Source organism: Medicago truncatula, chromosome 5, assembly GCF_003473485.1.
Source record: "Medicago truncatula cultivar Jemalong A17 chromosome 5, MtrunA17r5.0-ANR, whole genome shotgun sequence".
Classification (NCBI taxonomy): domain Eukaryota; kingdom Viridiplantae; phylum Streptophyta; class Magnoliopsida; order Fabales; family Fabaceae; genus Medicago; species Medicago truncatula.
Window position 1 is genome coordinate 10453906 of NC_053046.1, and position 27800 is coordinate 10481705.

Here is a 27800-nt window from a genome sequence, read left to right on the forward strand (position 1 = left end):
AGGAAAATAAAATGGGAATAGTATAAAAAATTAGATGAAAAAGCAATTTTATGTTTGGTATTTAAAAAATATTAATTATAATATTTTACTTCAAAAAATACAATAGAAAATAAAATGGGAATAGTATAAAAAATTAGATGAAAAAGCAATTTTATGTTTGATATTTAAAAAATATTAATTATAATATTTTACTTCAAAAAATACAATAGAAAATAATGTAACTTGTTTATTTGCTTTCCTTCTTTAAGGGTCCTACATATATCATTTCTTTAATAGAATCTCCTTTTAATTTTGTTTTGGGTGAGAGTGAGGGTGATTTCAAAATTAATTGAATCAGTCGGGATATAATTTGTTCTGAGAAGGAGGTAATAGGTTTGAGGGTTTGGAAGATTAGGAAATTTAATTTGACTTGTTAGAAAAATGGTGCTCGAGGTAACATGTTGATAAGGGAAGGTTATGGTACAAAGTTTTGATGACAAAATATAGGGTAGAAGGGGTGCATTAAGGGTGGGGGATTCAAATTAAAGGTGTCTTGTTGGTAGAAAGATTATGGGGTATTGGAGAGGGTGTGGGTGAGCATGAGGGTGGTTGGTTTGAGAATTGAATGGGGCGTCATTTGGAGAATGATGAAACTTTTTTCTTTTGGATCGATCCTTGGTTGAAGAGGACCTTTACGAGTTGGATTTGTTAGGCTTTTTGACATTTTTATTGATACACATATTTCGGCGGTAGAGCTAAGGAGGTTAAGCTGGGGGGTAGGGGGTCAAAGGATACGAGGGGAGAGGGATGATGAATTGGTTGCAGAGTTTTGCTTTTTGTTTGATAATATTGTCTTGCAAAACTCTATTGAGGATACTTGGTTTTGGAAGACTAATCTAGCTCAAGGTTATTCGGTAAAATGCGTCTACAAATTATTTGTTTATGATGAACAACAATATCAATCATCTACAAAACATATCATCTGGAACAAAATTGTGCCTTTAAAAGTGTCTCCTTTTATTTGATGGTTGTTGAATAAAAGACTACAAACTAAGGATAATTTGGCTCGTCGTTAAATTCTTCAACCTGACTCTCTTTTATGTTTTGGTGGTTGTGGAAAGGAGGAGTAAACTAATCATTTGTTTATAGACCGTAATTTTTTTTGGCAATGTTTGGTGCTCCATTAAGGTTGTTAACAAAGATGGGTTTCATGTAGGAGCATAATGCTTTGTACAATGATAGTCAGAGTGTGATACATCTAGCAAAGAATTCAATATTTCATTCAAAGTGCGATACATCTAGCAAATAATTCAATATTTCATTCAAGAACAAAAAATTATTCATGTTCTTTATCACTTCATCAAAATTTTGCTTGAGGATGAGGTGCTAACATTGAAGAAGATAAAAGGAAGTAGGAATCCAGTAGGCATGTTGACAAAAATGGTAACCATGGACAAACTGAAGTTGTATTGAACTTTAGTTGGCGTGCTACAGTGACAAAATAGAAAAAGGTTGTTGCATAATTGGGTTATGAAGACCGATTGAAATCATTATTCAAATGAGAGATTGTTAGTCATGCCTTAGTCAAGTTAACTTCATCACCAAGTAAACTTAGCTGCCAAGGTATAAAACTTAGCTAACAAGTTTCTTGGCCATTAAAGTTGATTGGTCATTGCTTAGCCATAAAGCAAGAAACTTAAATCACCTATAAAAAGAGGTGATGGATGAAGAGTAAATTCATTCCAACTTGAGAAGAATAATTTCAACATTGAGAGAATTGAGTTTTGGGCAGTGAGTGATTGTTAGTGTTTGTAAACATTGTGAAATTTTTCTTTTTAATAGAAAGGTCTGTAGAAGCTCGGAGAGGTAGGCAGATTTGGCCGAACTCGGTTATGAATCTTTGTATTTTGTTACTGTGCATTTATCGTTTTTGACTAATCTAACTACAGGGAAATTCAGCGACGATTCTTAACGTTGTTAAGTTCCCTTTGCAATAAATCTCCTATTCAAGTAAACTTTTTCCGAAAATTTGGAAGAAGAAAAAAATTCGTAAATTTACAGTCCCATTTTACAAAATTAAATTGAAGGTTGTTAAGGGGACAAAAAATAGCAATGTTTTGAATGAAGTGTTATTAATGATGATAATTTTGTTAAGATACTACTATCTTTACCATCTTCATCTTGATGAGTTAGTTGGCAGTGTATGAAAATGTCACTTGACATGTTCCTTTGGTGGTCGATGACAATGTCACTTGAATTTCAAATGATGATCGAATTAGGAATCAATCATAACAAACTTTGTGGCTGGCAAACAATATTTGTCAGTGTCACACGTAAGCAGATGTTTACAATTTCAATACTCAATCAACAAATTTAGGAGTATTCTATGACAAAAAGTTCATTTGCTAGATTTTATGTTTTTCACCAAAGATATATATAGTGTTGGGTCCACGAGTATATGATCCCATGAAAAAAAGTGATAATTTATAAGATTGCCTTGTTGGTATTTGAGTAGTCACATATTTTACAACAACTTGAGAACATGAAATATCTCATATGAGCTGGAAAATAATCCAAATTCACTAGCCTATGGTCTATGTTGTTGAAGTGATGCTTTGGTAAAGAAGTCCTTCCAATTGCATGTAGGGCTCCACAAAGAGAGAAGCCATATTCACTAACTAGACCAAATCAGGTGGTGGATGATCTTTGATGAATCATTTTCTCCAAAGATGTTTCATTGGATTTGGATACAACCATAGCCTTTGATCCCTTATATATCCATCTATAGTACTAGCACTAACTTAATTGTAAGTAACTTTATGACTAGTAGTCACTTTCTAGTATATCTCTTCATAAATATCCAAACATTTTAAATTGACTCACATTGCATTATGCACTTGAGTTGCCTCATCACAATAGTTATAGCTTTTGGATAGTAGAATATGAGGTACGTAGATGATGTTAGAAATGAGTATGTTGGCCTAAACAAGACCAAAAAGATTGCAAATGAAAATGGAAGAATGTATATTGCATTGGAGCCTTTTGGAGTTCGTATGTCTCAAATAACTTTGATATTCATCTTCTTAACCTTTAACTCAAATCAATTGAACAATCAACATCTCTTTAAATTTAACTGAAATAATCGTTTTAGTGGTAATTAATTGCGACTACATGGTCTCATTTGTGTTTGAATCATGGTCTGTTTTAGTGGGATTATTGGCCATATTGAAATTTGATATCACATTAGATATTTTTAGCATATTCCCAATGTGAAGTGTTAGTGGGTATTAGATTTTAGTGGTCAAAGCTTGAGATCCCCCAACAAATCGTACTAATGGACACTAGATCTCCTTTAGAGCTTTACTTGATGCGTGTCTTCTTTCTTTCTTCAACTTGTTGGTAATGTAATCATAGAGGAAATAAATATTCTTATCAATTTGCATAGAATATTTAGCATGTCAATAGGTGTTGGGAAAATCACTGATTTCTTTTTTACAAAACAGAAACACAACCGCAAAAGAAGTAAAATACAAAATAACTCGTAAGATTGCGGTTTGGTATTTGATTCCTACCTACATCCACAATCTCTTTATATTTATTACTCAACTACAACTTAAATTGCAAACACAAATTTGCAAACCCTCTAAATTCTCCCACAATTGTAATTTTTACACGAGCAAAATTGCAAACTTATGAATTACTCCCTCTATTTTTAAAATGAGTGTCTTTTAAAGGTTTTATATACAAATTAAGAAATGTAATAATGATGTCAAAAGACATGACAGTTTTACTACACTAACATTATTTACTATTGGTGTAAGTCTTTGGAAGTAGTGTACACTCAATTAATTAGAGGATACAATTGGAAGTAAAATAATAATTCTACATTGAAAAGTACAAGTGACATTCATTTTTTTTTTGTTGCCAAAACGACACTTATTTTAAAACAGAGAAAGTACAACTTTTGCTTGAAAAAATTGCAAACCCTCTATCAATTACAGTCTCCGGTCACTATTATAAGTAAAACTTTGTATTTTAAATTCATTCAATTAGTGATGTATATGATTTTATTATAGACTACATACATAATTTAATAAATGAATCTAAAATGTTGATTTTTGCTTATAATAGTGACCGGAGGGTGTATAATTTTTGCGCAAAAAAAAATTGTAAACCCTCTCAAGATAAAACGACACATTTACCCAAACCCGAAGTATATCTAGGCTTTGTTTGCGAGTTTGGAGGGGAAGGGAGAGGAAGGCTTGGGAAAAAAGGAATGAGCAAGTGGAAGAAATAGAGAAAAATGGGAGGGGAGGTCTTTGGGGGGTTAACTTTTCTTTATAATACAAAATCCTCCTCATTTAGAGGAACTAAAAAGTTGTATTGGAGGAGGGTTTTGGAGGGTTAATATCAATTCTTCAAATTTAATCTATGTTGCTATACTATTTTTAAAATTAAAAATATAGTAATCATATGCATTAATTTATCTTTCTTTAAAAAACTACTATGTTAAAAAATTTAAAAAATTTCTCTATTTTTCCTCATATTTTGCACCCCTCAAAGCCTTTCATTCATTCCCTTTCCCTCCAAACTCCCAAACAAAGCCCTAGAAGATTAAAGATGTTGGGGAGTGAAGAAAACTCAATATAACTCTATTTATACCAACATTCCACTTCTTTTTTCTTCCCACTACTTGACATGGGGCTTGAAAAGAGTACTCTTCAACTTTCTTGGCTTATCTTTTAGGCTTCACAAATCCTCCATAAATTTTAGAATTGTGCATTGGTATAAGGAGAGGATCATCCTCCTATCAAACAAAGGAATATCCAACTTCAAAGTAGCCATAACATTATCTAAAAAAACACAAATAAGTTGATAACTAACCCGCAACACAACTTCTTCTATTCCTACCTTTGAACAAAGTATAAGAGTAATGTTTTTCATAAGATTTGTTTTTTATTTCTTAAAACATTTAACCTTTTTAGGGATAAAATCTTTAATTTAAACATCTTTAACGAATCAAATAAATTTTATAACATTCTAGAAAACACAAACCAATGAAATGACTTGAACTTTGAAGAATTTATTTATTTTTGAATAAACCCATAATCTCTAACCCTTTATGTACTAAAACCCCATTTCCAAAATCAGTGATCTAATTTGATTATGTGTCCTAGTAACATAATATATTTTGACTATTTTTTTTTATTAATATATAATCACAAATGATACATATAAGACATTAGATTTGTCTCATCGACTATTTTCAAAATATTTTTTTTTTCTTCTAATAAAGCATGAAATATATTAAAGGTCAAAATTGTATATTATGTGAAATAATGAACTCGGTCGCTCATTTTGAGATGTAGAGAGTAATATTGTTTAAAACTACTTCTTAAAATAAAATCTACATAAGAAAAAAAAAAAATCTCAAACATACTATCTATACCCTATCACATTTGGACCTTGATTCCCTACTCCGTAAAATACACAATTTCAAATGGCTTAAATTTTAAAATTGATTTTAAAAAATAAAACAATTTCAACCACGGATCGAAGATCAGACGGTCAAGATCTGTTACAGCGTTGTCATGTAACTGCACCTTCACATTTGAAGTGATACTTGTTGTGCAAGCATGAAGGAAAATGAAAATGGTACCACATTTAATTTTATCATCTAGTTCTTCTGTCCTTTCATTACCGAACATATTTTCGAACACAAGAAAAGCAAAATCGAACCATTTTTTCATTACCAATGCGCGCGATAGAAAGAAACCCTAACATTCGAGAACATTCCTGTTCCCCCAAATTTTCCTTCCATCTTCAATTCTTCATCGCTGTTATTTTCTCCTCTACTCTGTCATGGCGAATCAATCTAGCACCAAAGGTTCTTCGTCGTCGAATCCCGTGGAATCGTACATTGGTTGTTTCATAAGCTTGATTTCTAACTACGACATTCGTTACGAGGGTGTTCTTTATTTCCTTAATGTTCAGGATTCTACCATCGGATTGAACAATGGTATGTTAACCGATTTCTGTTGCTTGCTTTCATAGTACATCAAATGTTTGATTCATGTTTTGTTACTTATTTTTATTATAATGCATTAATTTTATTTTTAAAGGCATGTGATTATGTTCAATTAATTCTGTTTTACAATTTTTTTTTTTTTTTTTTTTTTTTATGTGTAAGTGTATGGGTCAGTGTTGTGTCCGGTATCTGTATTTTTGTCATGCTTCATAAACGATTGTGGTTCTTCAGTTTGTATGAAATCAAATGTTTGAGAACACGTCTTTAGCTAAATTACTTTTCCTATGATAAATGGTATATGCAAGAGAATTTGAACCCAAGTTGATACAAAGTTTGCAACACTAGCGACTCAGTTTTGCTGGTGAAATGTGATACTGTTTGGAATATGGAATTACTCATAGAGGATTAGCTTAAATTATATTGGCACTGTTGTTTGAATGCCTAATGCTAATGATGGATGAAGATGAAGATGAAGAATTAATATGTTGATGATGATATTATTTTATACTTTTAGACAGTGTTGTTCAAAAAGCGGCTATAGCGCTATTGCATAACCGAATTTGAACAAGTCGCTATTATTCCACGATACGCTATTTAGCAGATAATATTGTACAGAACCAGCTATAGCGACGCTATCACACTGCTGCGTAGCCGAATTTGAACAATCCACTATTTTCCGCGATCCGCAATTGACAACATTGCTTTTAGAAGAATTGGAATGGGGAGCAACTATCATTTCCCTAAGATAGCAAAGCACAACATAGTCATGTTTACTAGTAATTCTTCCATTTGGATAATATGACCTTAGATTTAGTTGTAACATTTTTGACTGGTAATTCTTCATTTTGGACACTCTTCACCTTCTTTTGCAAACGTTGACATGCTAGAATTTGTAACTCTACTATTATTGTAAATTTGAAAGGATAGAGGTGTGTGAAGATTTCTTTACTTTACGAAGAGTGTGATTTCTTGATCTGATACACTTTACTTAAGACCCCACTTCCATTTCTCTTTTTTTTCTTCTTGTGTTGCCTTGGGAAATAAACATATTACAAGTAATGATAACAAGTGCATGTATCACAGCCTCGTGCACAATGAAGATTTGTACATGTCAGCAGGACCTGCAATTGAAAGTAGACTTGTAGGCTATTGATGTTGTCAGTATATTTTTATTTCATACGCATTAATACACGTATGCTATGGTATGAGTATCCTCGTGTGACTTGTGTAATTTATTTGTTTGAAATATATATACTTATGCCTTAAATTTAAGGTGTTAGTAATTGTCTTACGTGGAAGTTCCTTTCTAACTTGGAGATCCTTGTGGTATGTTATTTCAGTTAGATGCTATGGAACAGAGGGGAGAAGAAAAGATGGTCAACAAGTACCTCCAAGTGACAAGGTTTATGAATGCATTCTTTTCCGAGGAAGTGACATTAAGGTAACTATATTATCATTATTTAACTGATTTGCAGACTATTGTTAATAAGAGAAATAAGCATGTGATGAAATATTTCTGATTTATTGCTCAGAAGCATCTCACCCTGTGTGGGGGAGTTAATAAGGCTTGGCTGATGTTGTTGTATTGCTGTGATATATCTTAGTTTTGAGGTTTTAAAATATTTTTATAATATATGAATGATTTCTGATTGAGGCCTTAAAAAAATTTGTTGTCCTTTGTTCGTTTATGCAACTTTTCACAAATCATAATCTTTTACTTAATAGAGTGATGTGTATGGTTTTCTAGTTAAGTATTGCTCAAATTCAGGTTCTTGGTGCAACTGATGTATTTTGGGGGCCTTTGTATATTATTTTCCTTTTACTTCTACAAAATTCTCCTTTTTAGGTTGATCATATTCTTTTTAATAGGTGATTTTCTTTATAAAACTCTCGCCAAGAAGATTGATTCTCATCTGTTCTCATTAAACATTCATCTACTTGGTTTCAAACAATGGCTTACCTGACATTTTTTGTATTCTTTAGCTCGGAGGTAGGGTAGTTGATGTCTAGCAGAAATATGATGAAGTTATAAAGAAATTTTATCAATGAAAACCAGCTGTTGAAGGCTTAATCGACTGATTAGTCAAATATCTCTCTTTGTAGACTTTTGCTAAATATATAATTTTACCACACAACAGAGGAGACTTAAGTCTAAACAGAGTGGAGTTTTTCTCTTTCAAGTTTTACTACACATATAATCTTTACTTTGATGGATCCATCTTAATATTTATATGGAATGTAAATTTGAGAAGTAAAGAATAAACACATCAAGTTTGAAAGTTTAAAATAAATAAATAAAGCATAGAGAAATGGACTGCTTTCCATTACATAGTATTATGAAGTTTTGATACATTTCGCTTTAAAGAATGTAATCATAGGTGTATATGTATATGTTGAGCACCATTAGTGCCAGTGAAACAGCCATTTGGTGACAAGAACTTGAGCTGTATGCAGAACAAATATGCTTATCTAAGCTGTGCATGTCCATGCTCTTATAAGTTTTTATTATTTCAGGATTTGCAGATCAAGTCCCCCTCCACATCTGGCTGGGCAGAAGAGCAGATAAGCAGTGATCAAGCTATTATGCAGGTTATATACATATTCAAATTATCTACTTATTAATGAATTTAATGTTTGTTTTAAATCTTTGAATCACACACTTTATTTTTTTTTTTTTCAGTCACAATATTCTGGGGTGCTAAGTTCTTCGGTGGCCCCAGTTTGCAGGAGAAGTTTGACGGAATCAATTCAAAGGCAAGATAGTCCTGCTAATTCAAGCAAAGCCCTACCTGTTGGGTGGCACACCTATGCCTTATTCTGTGTCTGTGACTACTGATGCATCTAACACACCTTCATTTTGTTCACCTCTACAAGACATAAATTCTGTGGAAGGTCGAATAACTGGAAAGATTCGTCCTTACCCAAGTCCAATTTCTCCTCAATATTCTGTCCATAATCGTGGTTCTTCAATTGTGGATTCTACTTTAGGTCCCTTTCTAACACCTCAATCTTTGTTAACTTCTGATCGATTTGCACATCCTAGAGAATGGTTATTAGCACAAAATTTGAACCCTAATTGGAAGGATATGGGTTCACTGCCTCTAACTTCCTCTGTACCAATGCCTTCTCCAGCATTTCAATCACCATTGGAGCATCTACCAACCTCCGTGCACAAGGTTAGTAAATTTACTCATTTGTTCTTTTTGTGGGTGGTGCAGGTGGGGTAAGGTGCGGCAGGATATTGGAGTTCATGATATCAATAACAATGGCTTCTTCTTTGCCTGTTTCTGAAACCAGAATTGCATGCAAATTGTTGTATATTATGTGTTTCTTAATACTAGGTGGAATTTTAAGAATATTTATCAGGAACACTCAACCTTACATAGTTTTCGTCCATTTGTAATTTATATGTTTTTTTTTTTGGATTTAAGATCTTGCTGGATGTGGATGGTGCTTTAAGAGACAAGGATATTGTTACTATTAATCCTGCACTTATATGGGACAGAAAATGGAAATCTAGTAAAGAGATTGTTAAAATAGTTTGTTGACCCAAATACCAAATTAACATCGTAACATATTTATTTGCCTAGTTTTGCCCTCTGATTAGTGCTTTTGAAATTTTACAAAACTTTATCCTTGTCCTCTGCTCACAGGTTAACAACAAATATGCTCAACCATACCAATTGCATGAGTTTTGTCTGTGTTCTCTCAAATACTGTTTATATAAGCATTGTGGGTTGCATGCATTTTATAGTTTACCTATCACAGTATTAGGGTAAAAGCACAGCTAGTTTCAGTATTTACTACTAAACACATTACCATTGCCAATTAGGATAAATTTCAATGCTTGTGTGTTAACTAAAGAAGGGTGGCTCCATGCTTGAGGCTCCCACCATGGGGTTTGAGGACAGTTAGACGTACATAGCCTTGCCTTATGAGTAGAAAGGCTATTTAAACAACGGAAAAATATAACCGCCAGATGATTCCTCAAATTGTGGAAACTAACACTAAAATATTATGATAACTATTGGTACATATTTAAATTTAGTGTGAGTACATTTATTCATTTGTGTGTTAATATTCTTATTTGTTCATTTTTGCAGGCTCAATACCCAAGTCCACAGTTTACTGAAGAGTTTGATTTTGTGGCTATGAATGAAAAGTTCAAAAAGGACGAGGTATGGAATTCTATTGCAAAGGCAACCACAAAAATAGAGGGATTGGAAGACATTGAGTTTCTCAATTTGGGTGAACGAGAATGTCACAAATTAAAGGTATGACATGGTTATGGTATGTTTGCGTTTGATGATAATTTTCTCCTCTTGATTTGTTGAAAGGAGCATGAATTAAACTAAGTAACATGCTTGTGGCAGTATAAAACAAGTTGTATTTGAACTTGAATGAAAACTTATGACTTGCTTTTACTTGCAGTCTGCATACAAAAAAGATGACTTTTTTGACACAATTTCTTCTAACTCTATGACTCGTGGATCAAGGAATCGTTTATCTGCAAGAACAAAACAGGATACTGAGGTCTGTACATGTACATGCATTAAGAACTGAAATTTACGAGTGTAAATTACTCACTATTAAGTAAATTGACATGTTTACGTGTTTATTTTCAGAGATTTGGCAATTTCCATCAGAGGCCTAATGCAGGTTATGGTGATTATGGCGCTGGACGCGGTGAGAATTTCAGGGGCTATTTGGGAAGGGGTTATGGTTATGGCGGGAGAGGGCATGGACCAAACTTCCCTTTCTAGTGGTATCCCTATTTTCTGTTAAACTTTCCTTTATTTTCTGCTCGATCGTTGGCTTTATGCCAACGGTGTTTACATATTTTTGGAGCTTTCATGCTTGAATGCTGGAGTTTCAAACTTTCAAATTACAGCCAAGTTCATGTATTATTTTTGGGCTCATGATCTGGTGTTTGGCGTCTAGTTCTAAACAATTGCTGTCTATATGTCTATAAAGCAATCAGTATCCAGTGGAACAATGGATCATTTTTCTTCTTAGTTTTAAATTTCTATATGTTGAGATGTGCATAGCAATCAGTATCCAGCAGTTCAAGTAAATCTTGGTTGATGACAGGATTCATTCTTATATTGAGAATTGAAATGGAGTATTACTGTAAATGTTTTTTTTTTAACCATATACAATCTCATTGTTGAGAATTGAAATGCTGACTAGGATCCAGCATCCTTCAGAAAGAAGTATGACCTAACCTAGTTCATAGAATCATCCCTTTTTTTGGAGCTAAATTATAATTCCTTGCGTGGCCTTTGACTTGTAGGAACATTTAAATAAACACCAATTAATACAACTGGGAATCCTTAAAAAATAAATAAATAATAATAATACAACTGGGCAGTTGAAAATTAAATATTAAATATACAAAACAATTACATATATGCAGGTGGGATCTAAAATGGGTTCCTATATGAGATAGTCACCAACTACCTCGTAGAGAATGTGTACAAATGAAGTATCTCTTTCTTTTCTGTAAGTCCAAAAATAAAGTTATTCCATAGGACATTGGATAAGCAAGTTAATGAATATTTGAATGCTTTGGATCCTTCTCCCTACAACTTGTAAGGCATCTTAGTGTATAGTTTCCTAGAATAAATTCTATAATCTAATTTTAATTTGTGTTACCCCATTTGTGCATGTATTTTGCGATCTTGTTCTGCTTGATTAATTTTTATTGTTGAAAAAGATGAACCAATTGCTGAGCCTATTGTAACTAGAATCAATATGGCTGAGCCTGCGTAAGTTCCTCCTTTGACTAAATAGCATTCACCATTCAACCAACCTGCCCCATAGGGCTGCCTTTTGCTCATGCTTGTTGCAACAATTAGTAAAATAACTGTAACTCCAAAGCTAAGCCTGCCAAGTATGACCATTACCAATTTTAGATTTAAGCTATAAACTGTTTTTATAAACTATCATGAAGAGCTTATATAAATAAGTTGAAACAACTTATGTTTCTGTTCGAAGTTGTTTTCATAAACTTTTTCAAATAGTCTCGCAAATGTTTATACAAGTAAGTTCAAATAAACCAATTGAAATAACCCTTAATTTCAACTTCTTTTGGATTTAATCTAAAGATTCAAATTGTTTTTATTCAAGGAGAAATATTTTTGGCATTTGAAGGACAAATAATATCTATAATTTGAGACAGACCAACTGTCCCATGTTAAATTTGGTTTTTTCCAATCTAAAAATGATTCATCTTGCCAACCTGTGGCCAGTACCAGCAAGCCACATGGCACCAATATAATAATATAATGCTATAGTTTAACTTCACCATAAAAAACCAGAACAAACCGAGAGAAAAAAAATATCAATATGACAACTGGATTGTATGGTGGCATGTCCCTTTTACTAGAACTTGGTTACGTTAATAAAAAACTTTAGAGCAAATATGTCAATTTCTTTTACGCAAATGATGATAATAAGCAAGCCAATAATTAACTTAGCATTCTAGTTTCTTTCATAAGTCTGTAATTATTGAATATGAAGTAACAACTAACACTAAATATAGCAAAAAAGTTTGAAAACATACCAAGATATCAAAATTAGGAGCCTTGCAAAGAAAGGTAGCTTGTATTGTGCATTTTTTTTCCTTCTTGAACAAGAATTCTTGAACAACATAGAATTACCAATAATTTGAGCCAAAAACAAACAAACCAAAGCTGCAATACCCAATCCATATGCTTGGCTTGATGGCAAATAACATAGTTTTCCATTCCATCTAAGATCATCCATCTGCAAAACAAACAAAACAAAATAAAAACTCTTAATTTCAAAGACTTAATAAATAAATTAATATGAAGAAGAATTCATATGAAATATTCAATATGCATCAACTACCTTGTTCTTCGTAATTTCCGACGCTATACATAGAGTGAATGAAACCAAGCCAAGAAAGATAGAGATGATGATGGAGAGAATCAATGCATCTTTGCATTTAGGAGGAGTTTCCATGGTGTAAGGTGTTTGTGTTTGTGAAGAGAGAATAGGGAATAGGGAATATGTTTTGGAAATAAGTTACTCAAGAAACAAAAAGATGAGTTGGTGGCTTGAAAGTTTTCCATTATCTTTTTCTTTGAGTTCCTTCCTTTGTGATAGTTGTTGAAGCTTCCTTCCAAATTTGAATATCATTGTTTTGAATGAGATACCATTCCTAATTGCATGTATCCTGTTTTTATTAGGAAAAAAACCAAATTGAAAACTTTCCTTTTGATTTGATGCTAGCTAGTCAACAACTTGGTGTAAAAGGATTGTTACCAAGATACATATAGATGGCTAAGAGTCAGAATCTCCCTTAAACGGTGACAAAAAAATACACCTAATATAATAATCTAATAATAATAACACAATAATGTTACATAACAACAACTGAATCACATGTTACAATTAGGATTAGGAGCAACTAATAATTTTATTATGTACATAGTAAACATGATAATCAACTCTATTGTGACAAAATAGATCTATAAACGAAATAATAAAAATCACATAAAACTTACAAAGAAAATTACGAAGTAGATTCAACCGGTGATGTGTCTAACCTAAACAATATACATATTATATGTCAAGAATGGTCAAATTTAACAATGATGAAAGGAAAATGTTTCATACGATTGAGAAAAACCTAATTCCAACGTCAAATGTATAAGACTGTTGATAAAAGTTTATAAAAAAAGACACTTTTCATCTTATAAGCCGGTTTTACGAAGATGAATTATACCCAAATTTCAACGCATCCTATCATTTTTATTCAAATTTAGTAAAGTATATATAATTACTTGCAACCTTTACAGGTAGGCTTCTATTATATCGGTTCATGCGGTGAAGGTTATCTTTTTATGCTACTTATGACAAAAGAGTAGTTTCATATCTCATTATGATTAGGTCATTGTGGGGCCCACATAGAATTGAAAATGGGAAGAAAAAAGTTTTCTGAAAAAACTAAAAACAAAAGTGTTACCTTTGGTAATTGTAGTAATTTCCATGACCCTCTTATGATTTTAAGGTTCTTTCTTCAATGTTTCACTCTTTAATTGCACAGATTCGATTCCATTTAGAAACATGTGGCTTGTAATGAAAGAAAGCATCTTAAACATACTGTAATAATTTGTAAGTTCCTTTTATATTTCAATTTGACTTTGATTTGCTTAATTGTAGAAAACCCAATTCCCAATTTAATATGCTTTGGATTCTCAATGCTTAAAAATTGTTGCTTTCTTTGCTTTTGATGATTTTAGAGTTAAATATTCAACATGGCTTGTAAATGGGTGCTTCAAGAATAATAAATAATCTATTCTTTTTTCTTTCTTCTGGGTCATTTTGTGGTTTTCTTGTTGATGAAGATTGCAGGAGTATCATTATCAACTGGTGCTAGCGTGCTAGTGTGCTACTATCATTCAATTTGTAAGAGCCCTTTAATTTTCAATGAAATTGGCCCTTCACCATTCACCAAAAACAGATAAGGATGCTTTTTCTGTTAGTGCTATTCAGTTAGAATCACTTAACTTATTTTTGAAGTTACATAAAAATGTTCCCTTTTACAAGTTGTAAGTAGTTAACAACCTTATTTATTTATTTATTTGTTTTTGGCATGTGTTAGTATTGAAGATTATAAACTTGTATTTCAGTGTGTTTATAACACTGTGAATAAATTACTGAGGTTATTTTGGGGTTTGACTGTTACAACATGAGAAGAATATCTTATCTTGAAGAGTTTTCAGTGTTGATCAGTTCATCTTTGTTGATTATGTCTCTGATTCTTTGTTTAGGAACTATCACGACTGTTAATTGTAGAATCAAACTTAATGTAAACCAAAAGGACAATGTTACATATTTCATATGGTCTACTAACTTGTTTAACTGGAAAAAGAGTATTATTCAATATTCATGCATAATGCATTAAAAGGTAATGTTTGCTTTCTGTTGATTTTGCGAAGAAGTTTCTTTATGACGAGTATAGGAACTTAACTATGATGCCACTCTAATTTTCCCGACCCTTGTTTTTTCGTGCTGTTATAAATGAGTAGCGGACAATTGCAATTTTTAAGGTATGACAGCTGACTCGTATGAATCAAAATAAGTATTGATCTGAGCTTCCCTTGATCGTGAAACTATAGGGTAAATTTATAAAATTGAATTCGCGTGTGTGTGCGTGCACGCAGAGACACATTTTATGAGTAATTCTTCCATAGTTGACATGTATTACTCTTTTATTTGTGATATGCCGATACTTCATGTTGTCACTAGTTCATAGTATTACTTCGAGGGCATGTAAATTTTATGCAGTTTTAAGTGAGCAATCTTTGGAGGTGTTATCTTTCTTTGTACATAGATGAAAAGTTGATTTCATGTTTCTAACAAGATTTAAAAAAAATAAAAAAATTCAAGGCTTTGCTATAAATATATCATATATAAGGTTTAGCACTCTGCCACTATTTTTGAATTATTGAACAACTCTCTAAAATGATTGCAAACTTTCAAACTTTGTTTTTTGGGAATGTTGTGTTATTTGAAAAAGGATTTTCTTCCCAATGCTATGGATATTTAGTGCAATTGGGGTACAATACAGTTACAAAAGTAGGAAAAGATTTATTTACTCTTTCATTTAGTTCTTTTCCTTTTAAGAACCTGAAGAACAGATTGTGCAGTGCAGTAAGCAATTGATTGAACAGTGATCATTGGATTCATGCCCAATGCTGTAGGAAAGACACTTGCATCTGCCACAAAAAGATCCTCCACTTCCCATGTCTCCCCTGTCTCCTTCACCACCGATTCCTTCGGATTAGATCCCATCCGACAAGACCCCATCTGATGTGCCGAGCACAAAGGCGTTGAAAGGTCTGTTAACGACCTTGAACTTTCCTTTTTAACAAATTGCTCAAATTCATGGTAACTCGCATTCTTTACATTTAAGGTATTTCCCTTGTTATGATGAGTTCCAATTTCTTCAGCACCGGCTGCAGCCAGAATTCTCAGTACCTTATCAATTCCCTTCTGTAAATTCTCTTCATCAACATCTTCCATTTCATAACTTATACGACTTGGCGAATGCACATTTCCCGATCCTTGATCCCTTGCTAATGCAAATATATGAGCAGTCCTTGAAAACTTTCGCATTCTATCCTTTATATCGCTTCCAGAAACCCACGGCATGACAATCGAGAATGTACCAGGATGCAATGCAGGTGTTTGGATCACCGCACCGTATCCTGATTTCTCAAACTCTGCGACAACAGGAGACATTGCTGTCATTATCCCTCCTTCGTAGCTCTTTTTCCATGTCTCAGGCCACACCTCAGATGCACCTGTAGGTTCTACAGGTGTATCAGGGAAGTAGCCCCAGGCCATTACCACCGGATGAAGATGCAAGTTTCTCCCTATGTTGTTATTTTTTAATCCGCTTCTTTTAAGCAATGATGGAGTATTGAGTGTTCCACAAGCTACAATTGTGACCTTGGATTCGACCACGCAAATGTCTTTACTTCCTCTGTATTCAAATTCAAATGCCACTCCTCGCGCGGTCTTTTCACCACTTCCTTTCTTTTTCTTATGCAAAACTTTCATTGCTGTACAACCGGGAAGAATCGCCCCATTGCCAGATTTCACCAAGTCCACCAACCATGTTTCCGATGTACCCTTCTTCTTTCCATCCTTACATCCCAAACAGCACCATCCACAGTAGTGATCAGGCGAAGCATTCCTCGGAATGTTATTCACAGGATATCCCATTTCTTGACACCCTTTTCGCAAAATTGCGTTGTTGAAACCTTCCTCTTCTATCTCGGACTGAACTCCCATTTTCTCGCAAACAGCTTCCATAGCTTCTTGATACAATTCGCTTTCGAACAACTCTAGCCCGTGTTTTTCGCACCACTCTTTGCACACATGCTGAGGTGTTTTGATGCATGCAGACCAATTGATTGCAGACCCTCCACCAACAGTTGATCCTGATAATATGAAGATATTCATATCATCAGTTGCAACCAAACCACCAGCTTGGTACATTTGATCCATTGTTGGTCCTTCAAGAAGAGAAAGATTGTTCCTAGCAGAATAGCCTCCTTTCTCCAAAACCAACACTTTGTAACCGGCATTCGCCAGAATTCCGGCTACAACTCCACCTCCTGAGCCGGAACCAACTACCACAGCGTCGCATTGTACAACTAAAGAAGGAGATGATAAGCTTGGAGCAGTTTTCTGTTTTCGACGGCTAACTGAGACGGGGAATCCAAATCGTCTTAGAGTGTCGACAATGATGTCTCTCGGATAGTTGAGATGGACGAGCCCTTTGTAAAGAGGTCCTATGGCTAGTTCAGCATCATTATCACCTTCCTCAGAATCTTGTTTTTCTTTACATGCTCCATGTAAGAAATGGTTCTTTAACTGAGCTTTGAATTCTGGATCAGGTCCACAGTATCCAATTGCTTTCCATGAACAATTGTCTTCTGATTCATCTACCTGAAAGTAAGTGTAATGCAATGATGAGTACAATAGGTCATTTCCTAACAAAAATAAAATCTTGTACTATTTAATAATATATGCTAAATGTTTCTTATAAGTTATTTCTCTTCTAATTTTGTCATAAGGGTGTTGATGTGTTTGTGTAAGCCCAATAGGTCATTTAATTTTATTCTAACATAACCAAGTTATGGTTCAACGCCCAGTGAGTTAAAGCTTACGTTTGTGGCATTGGACTAAACTCGCGATCGTACCATAGAAATAAATAAGTTATTTTTTCTTTCTTTCGATTGCTCACAAGTCTCTCAAATTCTCAAAATTTTCCTAAAACACATATGACAATCTGCCTTTCTGTTCTGATGTTATACCAGAACTTAACGGAAGATAACTTCTGAAAACGACAATGCTATTGGAACTTAACTTCCGATAGCTTTACAAAGTGTAATTTTCGAAATTCGGGTTTGAGCAATTACTATGGTTTAAAGAGCAAAATTCCAAGATTATGGACCATTTTGATCTTTTTGTTTTCAAAATTCGAAACTAAACAACATGGCCCAATTGTCGCAATTGTAAAAGTTCCCTTGTTGAAATAAGTTGCTTGTATGACAAAAAAAAAAAAAAAAAAAAAAAAAAAAACCAAGTTGCTTGATGCAAAGGTAGTATGAGGCAGAAGCTACATTATTATGACTCATTCTTTTCTCATCCTATTGAGTACTCGCACATCCTATGCAATTCAGATTATAATATGAATGACGTAAACAGCTCATAAAAACTCCAAAGCATGTTAAAATATTTCAAATTTTAGAATCAAAATAGAGCATGTCAAAAATTCATAGAGCAGAAAAAATAAAGGTTTAATATTATAAGCAGGCCGTAAGTTTTGCAACTAGTGATGCCCAAAAGTTAATACTTTTTTGTCTCTGCATATAGAAAAAACACTAGCCCTCACAGGACAGAAAACCAAACTGTAGAATTATAGTGCAGTACAATATTCCTATAAATTTATGTGGATGACTATTTCTAAATTCTTGCAACATATTTGGGTCTGTATACGTCATTTGCATGAAAAGTTTAACATTCATGTCAAACATAGTCTCATATTCACTTAACAAAAGTTTATTTGAATTGTCTTATTTGAGCTTATCCATTGACATCAACATTTGTGGCACTATTTAAGAGAATTTATAAAAACAGCTTATTACATATAAATAAGTTGTTTTTGGTTTATTTTCAAAAAAATTCTAAGGCGGAATTTATGAAAACAACTTATAAATTATCTGAAAATAATTAGGACAATCATTTAAAAGGGAGTAAATACCCTATCTAGCAATAAAGTTGTACGGCCATGTCAGCTTAGTCTCTATTTTAAAATAATCTTTAGAATTGTAAAATGTTAATTAGTTTGTTCATTTACCAGATCTATTAGTCATTGCCAGATACCTTTATGATTTTATTCACTTAGTTTCATATGCATTGCCGATAATTTTAAACATAATATAGTGAAGTCTTTGCAAATATCAATGGGGTCTAATCTAATTAAATACTAGGCTTAAATGCACTTTTCACCCCTTATGTTTTGAAAAGTTACGATTTTGGCCCCCTTTAAAAAAAATGGATATTTTGACCCCCTAACTTTTGACCCTCTTTTGATTAGCTGATTTTGATGGAGATTATGACAATTTCTCAGTCTCTGGTGGTGTAAACTGACATGAGGATAGAAGGATGCTGATAAGTAGAGTTCAAACTGGCATGGTGTAACTTTTGGCACCCCTAAAGAAGGATCCACTTATCAGTTTGAACTCCACTTATCATGTCAATTTCGACACCATGCAAGTTTGGACTCCACTTATCAGCATCCTTCTATCCTCATGTAAGTTTACACCATCAGAGACTGATAAATTGGCATAAAATCAGCTAATCAAAAGAGGGTCAAAAGTTAGGGGATCAAAATATCCATTTTTTTTAAAGGGGGCCAAAATCGTAACTTTTTAAAACATAAAGGATGAAAAATGCATTTAAGCCTAAATAGTGTTATACAATTCTAGACCTCAAATTATATAGTCTCTGCAAATATCATTATACTATTATTCAGGGTTCAAGTTATATAGTACTTACTTATTTAAACGGCAAATTCTACGGTACACCAAATAAATTTGGGTGTATCGGTACACCAAATCGTAAAATTAATAATAAATGAGTTGTTTTTTTGAAGAAAAATAATTATTTTCTATTATTGACAACTAAGATAATTAAATTTTATATACCAAAAGTTTCGACGAAATAAAATTTAATTTTTAAGAATTTTTATTACTCATAACAATGAATATTGATTATTTTTTATGACAAAATGTAAATTTTGTAATATGATCCTTATAAACAATGAAATGATAGTTTTTCTTATGAAATGATGTTTTCTAAAATATAAATATTAACAAATACCTTTTTATTTCATTAAAGTGATCTTTAATTTATATATTTTGTGAAACAAAAGTACCGATACACTCAAAATTGTGAGTGTACCATAGAAGTTCCCTATTTAAACGGCTACCAACTTCCCAAGGATCAATTGTATGCGGTTTCCGGTTGGAGATCCAATTATTGAGAAAGTGACATAGATTCAATTTGAATTAGTTTTTTGATTGAAATACAAACATTTCGTTCATAGTTCATTAACTTATTTATTTAAAAAAAAAAAGCTTATTAGCTAATGTATAGCTCTTGTTAATATATATTTTTATTAAATTGGGAAAATTAATAATGTTTTGAGGTGTAAGAGTACTTCAGTTATGTGAAAAAATATTAAATAAAATGCTATATAATTATTATAAAATCATTTTAACTTTAAATATTCTATAATTGTATATTTTTTTACTAGTTCTCTAACTGTTTGTTGAAAAGTTAATTTAAACTATAGTAGATAAATTCCTTTCAACTCAACTTGAAAAATGATTAACATCGAGTATATGTATATGTTTAGGTGAGCATTTTGAAAAGTGATTTTAAGTGAATTTGATTTGGTTAAAATATAATTTGAAGTGAAATTGTTGTAGTGTGTTTATAAAACACGGACATAGATATAAATATAAGACACAAACACCAATATACTAATATGGATAATAATTTAAGAAAATTATGTTATAAAATGTAATTAATGATGTCATGTTGATGTCGGAATTGATGTGTGTCTGATATCGAATACGGAGTATACGTGTTTCATAGTAACTCAATAACTAGTTAAAAAAACTACTTTTTTTTTTCTTGTTGTTGAAATTTGGAAAGAAAGAAAAAAATCACTTTTGACTCTACTAATGTACAGTAACAGAAAGGACACTGTCTTACAGGTTGGATTGAATGCAGCTGGGCCGTGGGAGTTATTAAGTACTTTGAGAAATAGCCAATTAGGGCAGAAAGCTTTAGATATAAATTTTAGTTTATTTTATTTTTTTTGTACAAAAGAGGGAAATCTTAGTTGTTTTATACCACTTCATGTGGGACAAACAGGGGCCTATGTAATTGATTGTAAATATGTGACCTTTATTATACATACGACTATTTACATTAAATGGATGGCTTTTGAAATGGACACATCATCCGTTTCCTCCCACTTGATCTACGTTAGTTAAATTAATAAAGTTGGAAAATAAAACATTTTTTAGGGAAAAAACTTTTTTATATTATTAAATGAAATTTAAATATCTTACTAAATTCCCTCAATAAGAAAAAAAATCTTACTAAATGACGCATGATTCATTCTCTATTTAACGGGACCCCTCAAAAAAAAAAAAATACAAAATAATTTCACCCAAAAAAAAATGAAGATATTAAAAGTGTTATTTATAAAAAAAAAAATAATAAATTAGGTTTACAGGTTAGGATTTATCATCTATAATATTTTTTTTTAGTGAATGCTCGTCATCTATAATATTTTAATCAAAATTTATTGTAAAAAAAATAATCAATAGTTAATAATTATTTTTCCTTTATAAAGAAGAGACACACTTTAGAAAATAAATACAATTACTGACTGTTTTAGGATGAATATTTATTCACAGACATGTATTCAAGTAGCGTGCGTACGTCTGAATAAAATGGTTGGTTGAATAAATGACTTGTCCCCAATAAAAAATAAAACATTTCACAACTTGTAAAAAAAAGTACAAACCTCTCACAAAAAAAACATGTCACAAAGAATACAAAAATTACTCCAAGTACGTTTTAACAATAAATAAGTAAACTTATTTAAAACAAAAACAATAAATAAGTAAACTAGAATTCAATAATTAAAGTTAATTATTATTTTACAAATCATATCCTTAATTTAAATTCTGTAATTAAATTTTCTCAACACTTTTTTTATTACTAATAAAAACTAATAAAACGGTAAATGTTTTTACAATAAATATATTTGAAAGCACACAAATTTGATTTGGGTTTCTTGTGGAGCAGGGTAGGGTAGTATTGGATTTAAGAAGGTACGTACACGACGACATCAAAGATTGTGGATGAAGTGAAATAACCCGTGATTTTGGCGGAAAATATGATACTTCCATTATGGGTCATGTGAAATTGAGTTTCAATTGACTTTAATGTGCAAACACTCTTCTTCACTCATCACTTTCACCAACTCAATCTCAACTATATGTAAATACTACCAACTAAATATGCAATTTATTATCCTTTTTCAAATTTCAAGTTTCATCTATTATTTTCTACAACTCTTCACTTACAACTTGCAAGTTTCTTGTTTAAATTTGTACTACGTGTATACTACGAAAAGTCAACATGAAATATTAATGTAATTAGCTACCTTGTTTAAATTAAGGGCCCCCCTAATTTAAATCTTTGATAGTTATTGCTTAGATAGATTTTAGTTTTTTTGGTATTTTCTTTGCCCACTGCTTTTGTGCTTGTTTTGGTTTTTGATATTTACTGTTCATCTTCTCTTTTTTCTAATGGATTTTTATATCTCTTGTACTCGATTTTTATACCTCTCTCTCTCTCTCTCTATATATATATATATATATATATATATACTTCTCCCATTTTAATTATTTATTATATATTTGTACACGTATGTATGTGGCTATTTTTCTACCAAACACATAGTTAAGAATGTATAATATTACTAATATTGCATGGTACATATGTAATTAACATAAAGTGACGGAGGTAGAAAAAAAAGGTGTGATTTGGGGAACCATGCATGTGGCTCGTGGAAAACATAATATTTAATAAAATGTGGAGCACAAACTTATGATTGTAACCCCATATAGATTTTAGTCACAAAAATAAAGCCCCATATAGATATCACTATAGTGAATATTATTGCAACACATAACAAAACAAACTATAATAATAGCAAAAAGATAAGAAGCAAATGGAATATAATTACAATTAAATACTTTATAGTATATGTTAATATTTAATTTTATGCATCCATGCATGGTATTATTAATTAAATATTACCTGAGTGAAGAAGATTAGGAGAGTGAGAAGTTTGATTGTTCTGAAGAACATTCTAAGGTGACGAAAGAAACTTAGAGACCAAGATTGCATAATTTGTTGGCGTTTGTGTAGAGGCAAATCAGGGAAAGTATGTATAAAAGGGAACTTTGTTGATAAGCAACCCATGCCACATAAAATTATTGTCCCTAACCATGTAGACAGAAACCATAACACCAACTTTAGTACCATTGTCATTGGATGAATCAGTCTCTCACTTATTATACCCCCAAGCTGCACATAAACAACCCAAACCAAACCATTAATTCATACAAACACGTACACTAAAATCATTTTAATTTAGTTTGACCATTTTTATCATAATTCCATCCGATTTAAAACATATACATCATTAATTTTAAAATGGCATAATAAGTTAAGTATGAAACATTGTAGCCATCATGGCGTTCGATATAAGAAATGTGAATTAAAGTTCATGCAGTTGCAAATTGTATATGATTCAAATTCACTACAAAAATAAAAATAAATTACCAACAAAATTTAAGGCATAAAAAATATGTACCTTTAATTCTGTCGTTAAACATTAAAAATCAATATCAAAGCCTTTTTTTTTTTTTTTTTGTTATATCAAGTTTTTGTAGACAATTTCTAAAGAAAAAATAGCACTGAATTAAATACATCTTCGAGAGATTATACTAGTATGTTTTTAGTATTATTGAATATGTAATAAAAAAATCTATTATTTAATTCCACTATATATAAAAACTTATATGCAAAAATTAAACTGAAAAACATTATTATATATGTATATATACACATATGTTTTCTAAAAATAATGTGAACACATATATGTAATAAATATATAGGATATATAATATAATTTTAACCGAGGGTTTAAGAGAAAAATAATAATAAATTGAAAGATTTATGAGTTGCAGCTAGCAAGTAAATATAGGAAAATATACACGTTCAGGTGTTCCAGCCATGGAAGCTGAAATACGGTAGAAGGTAGCAGCAGATTCGTCGTCGTCGGAGACAGGAACAAAGTCATTGATAGAAGGTAAGATAGTATCACAAAGAGCAGTGAGGGATTTCATCTGCTTAATAGAAAGAGAGTTTTTGAGAGTTTTTTGTTTCTCTCTTATTTCTCCACCACCACCTTCTAAGAGAAGTTTTTGTGTGTCAATACTACCTAACTCAACCACTGTGTGATCTTTTCCTCCCAATCTAAAGCTACCCTTTCTAAAGCTACCCTTCCTAAAGCTACCACTTTTTATTTGGTTTCCTCTATTACTATTCTCCATCTCCATCTCCATTTCCATTTCCATGTCCATGTTGCTTTTTTGTTATAGTATATAACAAAGCTCTATATATAATGCTTCCTTGTTTTTGATGGAAAGACCATACCCTCGATAGTTTCTTTTTATAGGCAAGAAAAACAAACAAAATTTGAAAAGAATAAAAATAATATATATTTATATCATGGAATTGAAAAGGAAAATAGCTTGAGAGAGAAGTGACAGAACGAGGGTTACCACCAACCACGTAGAAGAAGACACTATTAAAGCATTTCATAAAACGTTCTAAGAAGCATACGGATATATTTAGCTTGAAATATAGTATATTTTTTTTATTAATAATATAATTTAATAAATATAAAAATATATGAGTTGTCATATTCATTAAATGATATATATGTAAAATAAATGTAGACCGACTATGCGTACCGGTTAAACTCTAAATAATAGTACAAATTCACATCACATAATGAGAGGAAAAAAAATGAGCAAATATCAAGAAAAATTTTATCAAGAAAAATTCAAGAATGACATGGCAAAATAATCACCTTTAAATAAAATCATTCTTAATATCTAACATTTTTCTTAAATCTAGCATTTTCCAAAAAGAATATCTGCCAAGTTCCATGTTTATGAGAGGTGTCGAGAAGTGTTGTTTCAAAGGATCACGGGATATGATAACCTCTTAAGAGAGATTAGTTTATTTTGAAATAAAGCTTTCCATTTATTTTGAGAAATAAAGACTATCCCAATTTATATTATAGAAACTAATAACATACTCATTTTATAAAAATAAAAATAAAAATAGATTCAGAAGTCCTAACTCAATTGGTAAAATGCCAAAATTGTTAGGCCGGATGCTATGATCGGGGTTCGAACCCCGGTACCTCCACTTGTATGTGTGGATTTTATAATGACTTTGTCATTTTGTCTATCTACCAAAAAAAAAAAAAGCCCTAAATCTACCAAAAATAATAATAATAGGTCCTGAGAAATTAATCTTTAGAGTTATTTTAAGAAAAAACTGAAGTTTGTGTTGATATCAAATTGAAAATTGTATTTTATTTGAAGATTCTCAATACAGTTTTCCAATTTATTTTAAGAAAAAAATCAACTATCAAAATTAAATTTATGGAAAAACTTCTCAATACAGTTTTCTAACTGAAATAAGTATTTTATTTAAAAAAATATACTTTTTTTAATCACGTAAAAAATGTAATTTTTTTACTAAAAAACAGTAAAAAAAAAAAGACTACGACAAGTCTTAAGAGATTATTAGTAGTTGTTAAAACAATTAATTCAATATACTTTATTTTGTTTCATTTAGATAACTTAGTTGACAGATACAATGCATAATATATATGAATTGAAATTTAAACTTCAAAAACACATTCTTTCATTTAAAAATGTGTGAATTCCGGCCAATATGTTATTTAAAAAACACTCTATGATAAGTAGAAAAAACTTAATTGGTACACGTGTTTTTGAAAAGAAGATTGAGTTTGAGTGGGTTTAAATGATGAATCAATCGAGCCACCAGTTCAACTACTAAACTCGCAAGTCAAATTGACTGTTACTAGATGACGTGTATTTTTCTTTCCATCAAAATAATAAAGTTTTAATTTTTCCATTTAAAAACTGATTTGCTGTTTTCAATTTTACTTCTTCTGGATTTTCGTTCATCTTTTTTTTTTCACAAGCTAAAATGAGATATATTAATAACGTCGACAATACACCCTGCACAAGGCGTGCAAAGAGTGGATTACTGGAAAAAAAAATTATAAGTACAAAGTGCCTGAACACAAACACCACCCTACCAAAAATCAAAATAATTCAAAGAGGAACACTCATACAAAGAAGCGGATATGTCCACCAATCAACCCAACTATAACTACAAGATTTACACTTGGCTTTCATCCATAAAAATGAATAGCGCTTAACTTTGTCAAGTAAACCGTGAATATCGGAATGCTCGTTTTGAAAAAAACATATGTTCCGATTCTTCCAAATAATCCAAACACAAGAATACCAGATACCTTGCAAGAAAGCATGAGTACATCTAGGGAGTCCCGCCATATAACAAAAATGTATGTGGTGATCGCGTAACTCAAAGGGATGCACCAGATACAAACCTAACCACGAACAAACAGAATACCATAAAGTGAGTGATGTACCGCATTCTAAAAAGAGATGTCTTGCTATTTCCATCACGTCACAACTTGCCACGCAAGAAGCCACTGTCGGATGAAGAATATTTCGGCGTAAAAGATTGTCACGAATCGGAAGTCGATTACGAAGCAAACGCCAAACGAACAGCGAAACCTTTGTCGGAATAAACTTATGCCACACATTGTGAACAAGGTTCCTATCCACCTGTTCACCATTATTAGTAACAAAACGATACGCCTCCCGTGCAGTGTAGCCATGTGTAGTATCAAGTGCCCAACACCACTTATCAGTAACATTAACCTGCAAAACAACGTTATGTAATAATATTGAGCACTCCCGCACACTCTCCTCCTCCCATGCTAACAAACGACGTCTCCACAACCCCACCCTACCATCCTCCTCCCACCCCTCCCCCTCCATCTCCGCCACTGTACACTCCTTATTTACAGCCAAGTCAAAAAGTCGAGGAAATTTAAATCGCAAAGGCGAGTCCCCAATCCAATGATCAAACCAAAATAAGGTAGTAGAACCGTCACCCACAACCCGTCGAACATTACCTTCAAACCAGTTTCCCACACCCTCTCCAACCCCCCCTCGAATATTGCAAAGCATCCGCCACCAAGGCGAGCCATATCTACCCCCCTCCTTCAGTCGACCCCCCTCCTCACCATAACGTGCCTTTAGCACGCGGTACCACAACCCCTCCTTATCCACTAACATCCGCCAACACCATTTCCTAACAGTGACAAGTTAAACTCTCCTAACCTCCTAACCCCCAAACCTCCATCCTCCTTTGGAACACAAATAGAATCCCATTTTATCCAAGCAATTTTCCTATTATCCTCACTTCCCCCCAAAAAAATCTTTTAATGACAGATTCGATAGAAGAAATTATACTTGCGGATTGTTGGATCATTGTTGTTTATGTGCTATTTCCCATTTAAAAAAAATGAAATTGAAGATTAAAAATTTGACTTTCAAAATGAGGGACAAAATCTTCATTTTGTGAGGAGTTTTTTTCTTTTTTTTTAACAAATTGTGCAAAGCTTCTTTTTTTTTTTTGGTGCCGGGTCTTAAACTTAGTTTCTCGATGAGAGAAACTCTCAATCAAGTAACGTCTTATTTTAACGTTTATGTTTAAATTTTCCTTTCTTTTTGTTGGTTTTTTTGCTAGTAAGCCTTTGGTTGTATCACTATGTTGCCTCGGCTTTAGATTGTTCTTGTATCATTTTTGGTGCGTTTTTAAATATTTATTTTTGGCTTAAATATGAAAATAGTCCCTGCAAATATCCGTCATTTTGGTTTTAGTCTTTGTAAAAATATTTTTTTTATTTTAGTCCCTGCAAATATAAAAAATTTGGTTTTGGTCCTTG

At 32.1% G+C, this 27800-nt stretch overlaps 4 protein-coding genes and 1 long non-coding RNA gene across 6 annotated transcripts; 3 read left to right on the top strand and 2 right to left on the bottom strand.

The window, feature by feature from the left end:
• Positions 1 to 5524: 5524 nt before the first annotated feature.
• LOC112421982 (decapping 5-like protein) lies at positions 5525 to 8870 on the top strand. Its single transcript, XM_024784485.2, has 4 exons — positions 5525 to 5998; positions 7348 to 7448; positions 8522 to 8596; positions 8688 to 8870. Exons 1-4 carry the CDS (start codon positions 5842 to 5844, stop codon positions 8841 to 8843), a joined length of 489 nt encoding a protein of 162 aa, XP_024640253.1. The 5' UTR covers positions 5525 to 5841; the 3' UTR covers positions 8844 to 8870.
• On the top strand, positions 8781 to 11119 carry LOC11416552 (protein decapping 5). The gene is made up of 4 exons (XM_024784484.2): positions 8781 to 9183; positions 10111 to 10281; positions 10439 to 10540; positions 10633 to 11119. The coding sequence occupies exons 1-4, from the start codon at positions 8815 to 8817 to the stop codon at positions 10768 to 10770; spliced, it is 780 nt and encodes a 259-aa protein (XP_024640252.1). The 5' UTR covers positions 8781 to 8814; the 3' UTR covers positions 10771 to 11119.
• A 202-nt stretch (positions 11120 to 11321) lies between these two features.
• LOC11415566 (protein MODIFYING WALL LIGNIN-1) lies at positions 11322 to 13634 on the bottom strand. 2 transcript variants are annotated; one of them, XM_039834244.1, is made up of 4 exons: positions 13540 to 13634; positions 12881 to 13208; positions 12573 to 12775; positions 11322 to 11893 (listed from the first exon to the last, which is right to left on the bottom strand). In XM_039834244.1, the coding sequence occupies exons 2-4, from the start codon at positions 12992 to 12994 to the stop codon at positions 11659 to 11661; spliced, it is 552 nt and encodes a 183-aa protein (XP_039690178.1). In that variant the 5' UTR covers positions 12995 to 13208; positions 13540 to 13634; the 3' UTR covers positions 11322 to 11658. The 2 variants fall into 2 exon arrangements, with proteins under 2 accessions (XP_039690178.1, XP_003612494.1); XM_003612446.4 differs by lacking the exon at positions 13540 to 13634 and having other exon boundaries at positions 12881 to 13416.
• A 239-nt stretch (positions 13635 to 13873) lies between these two features.
• On the top strand, positions 13874 to 14890 carry LOC112421983 (uncharacterized). Its single transcript, XR_003012398.2, has 2 exons — positions 13874 to 14149; positions 14383 to 14890. It is a non-coding gene; the product is annotated as an uncharacterized lncRNA (long non-coding RNA).
• A 554-nt stretch (positions 14891 to 15444) lies between these two features.
• Positions 15445 to 24463, bottom strand: LOC11426311 (long-chain-alcohol oxidase FAO4A). Its single transcript, XM_003612447.4, has 3 exons — positions 23926 to 24463; positions 22964 to 23233; positions 15445 to 17497 (listed from the first exon to the last, which is right to left on the bottom strand). Exons 1-3 carry the CDS (start codon positions 24292 to 24294, stop codon positions 15641 to 15643), a joined length of 2496 nt encoding a protein of 831 aa, XP_003612495.2. The 5' UTR covers positions 24295 to 24463; the 3' UTR covers positions 15445 to 15640.
• Between the last annotated feature and the right edge of the window lie 3337 nt (positions 24464 to 27800).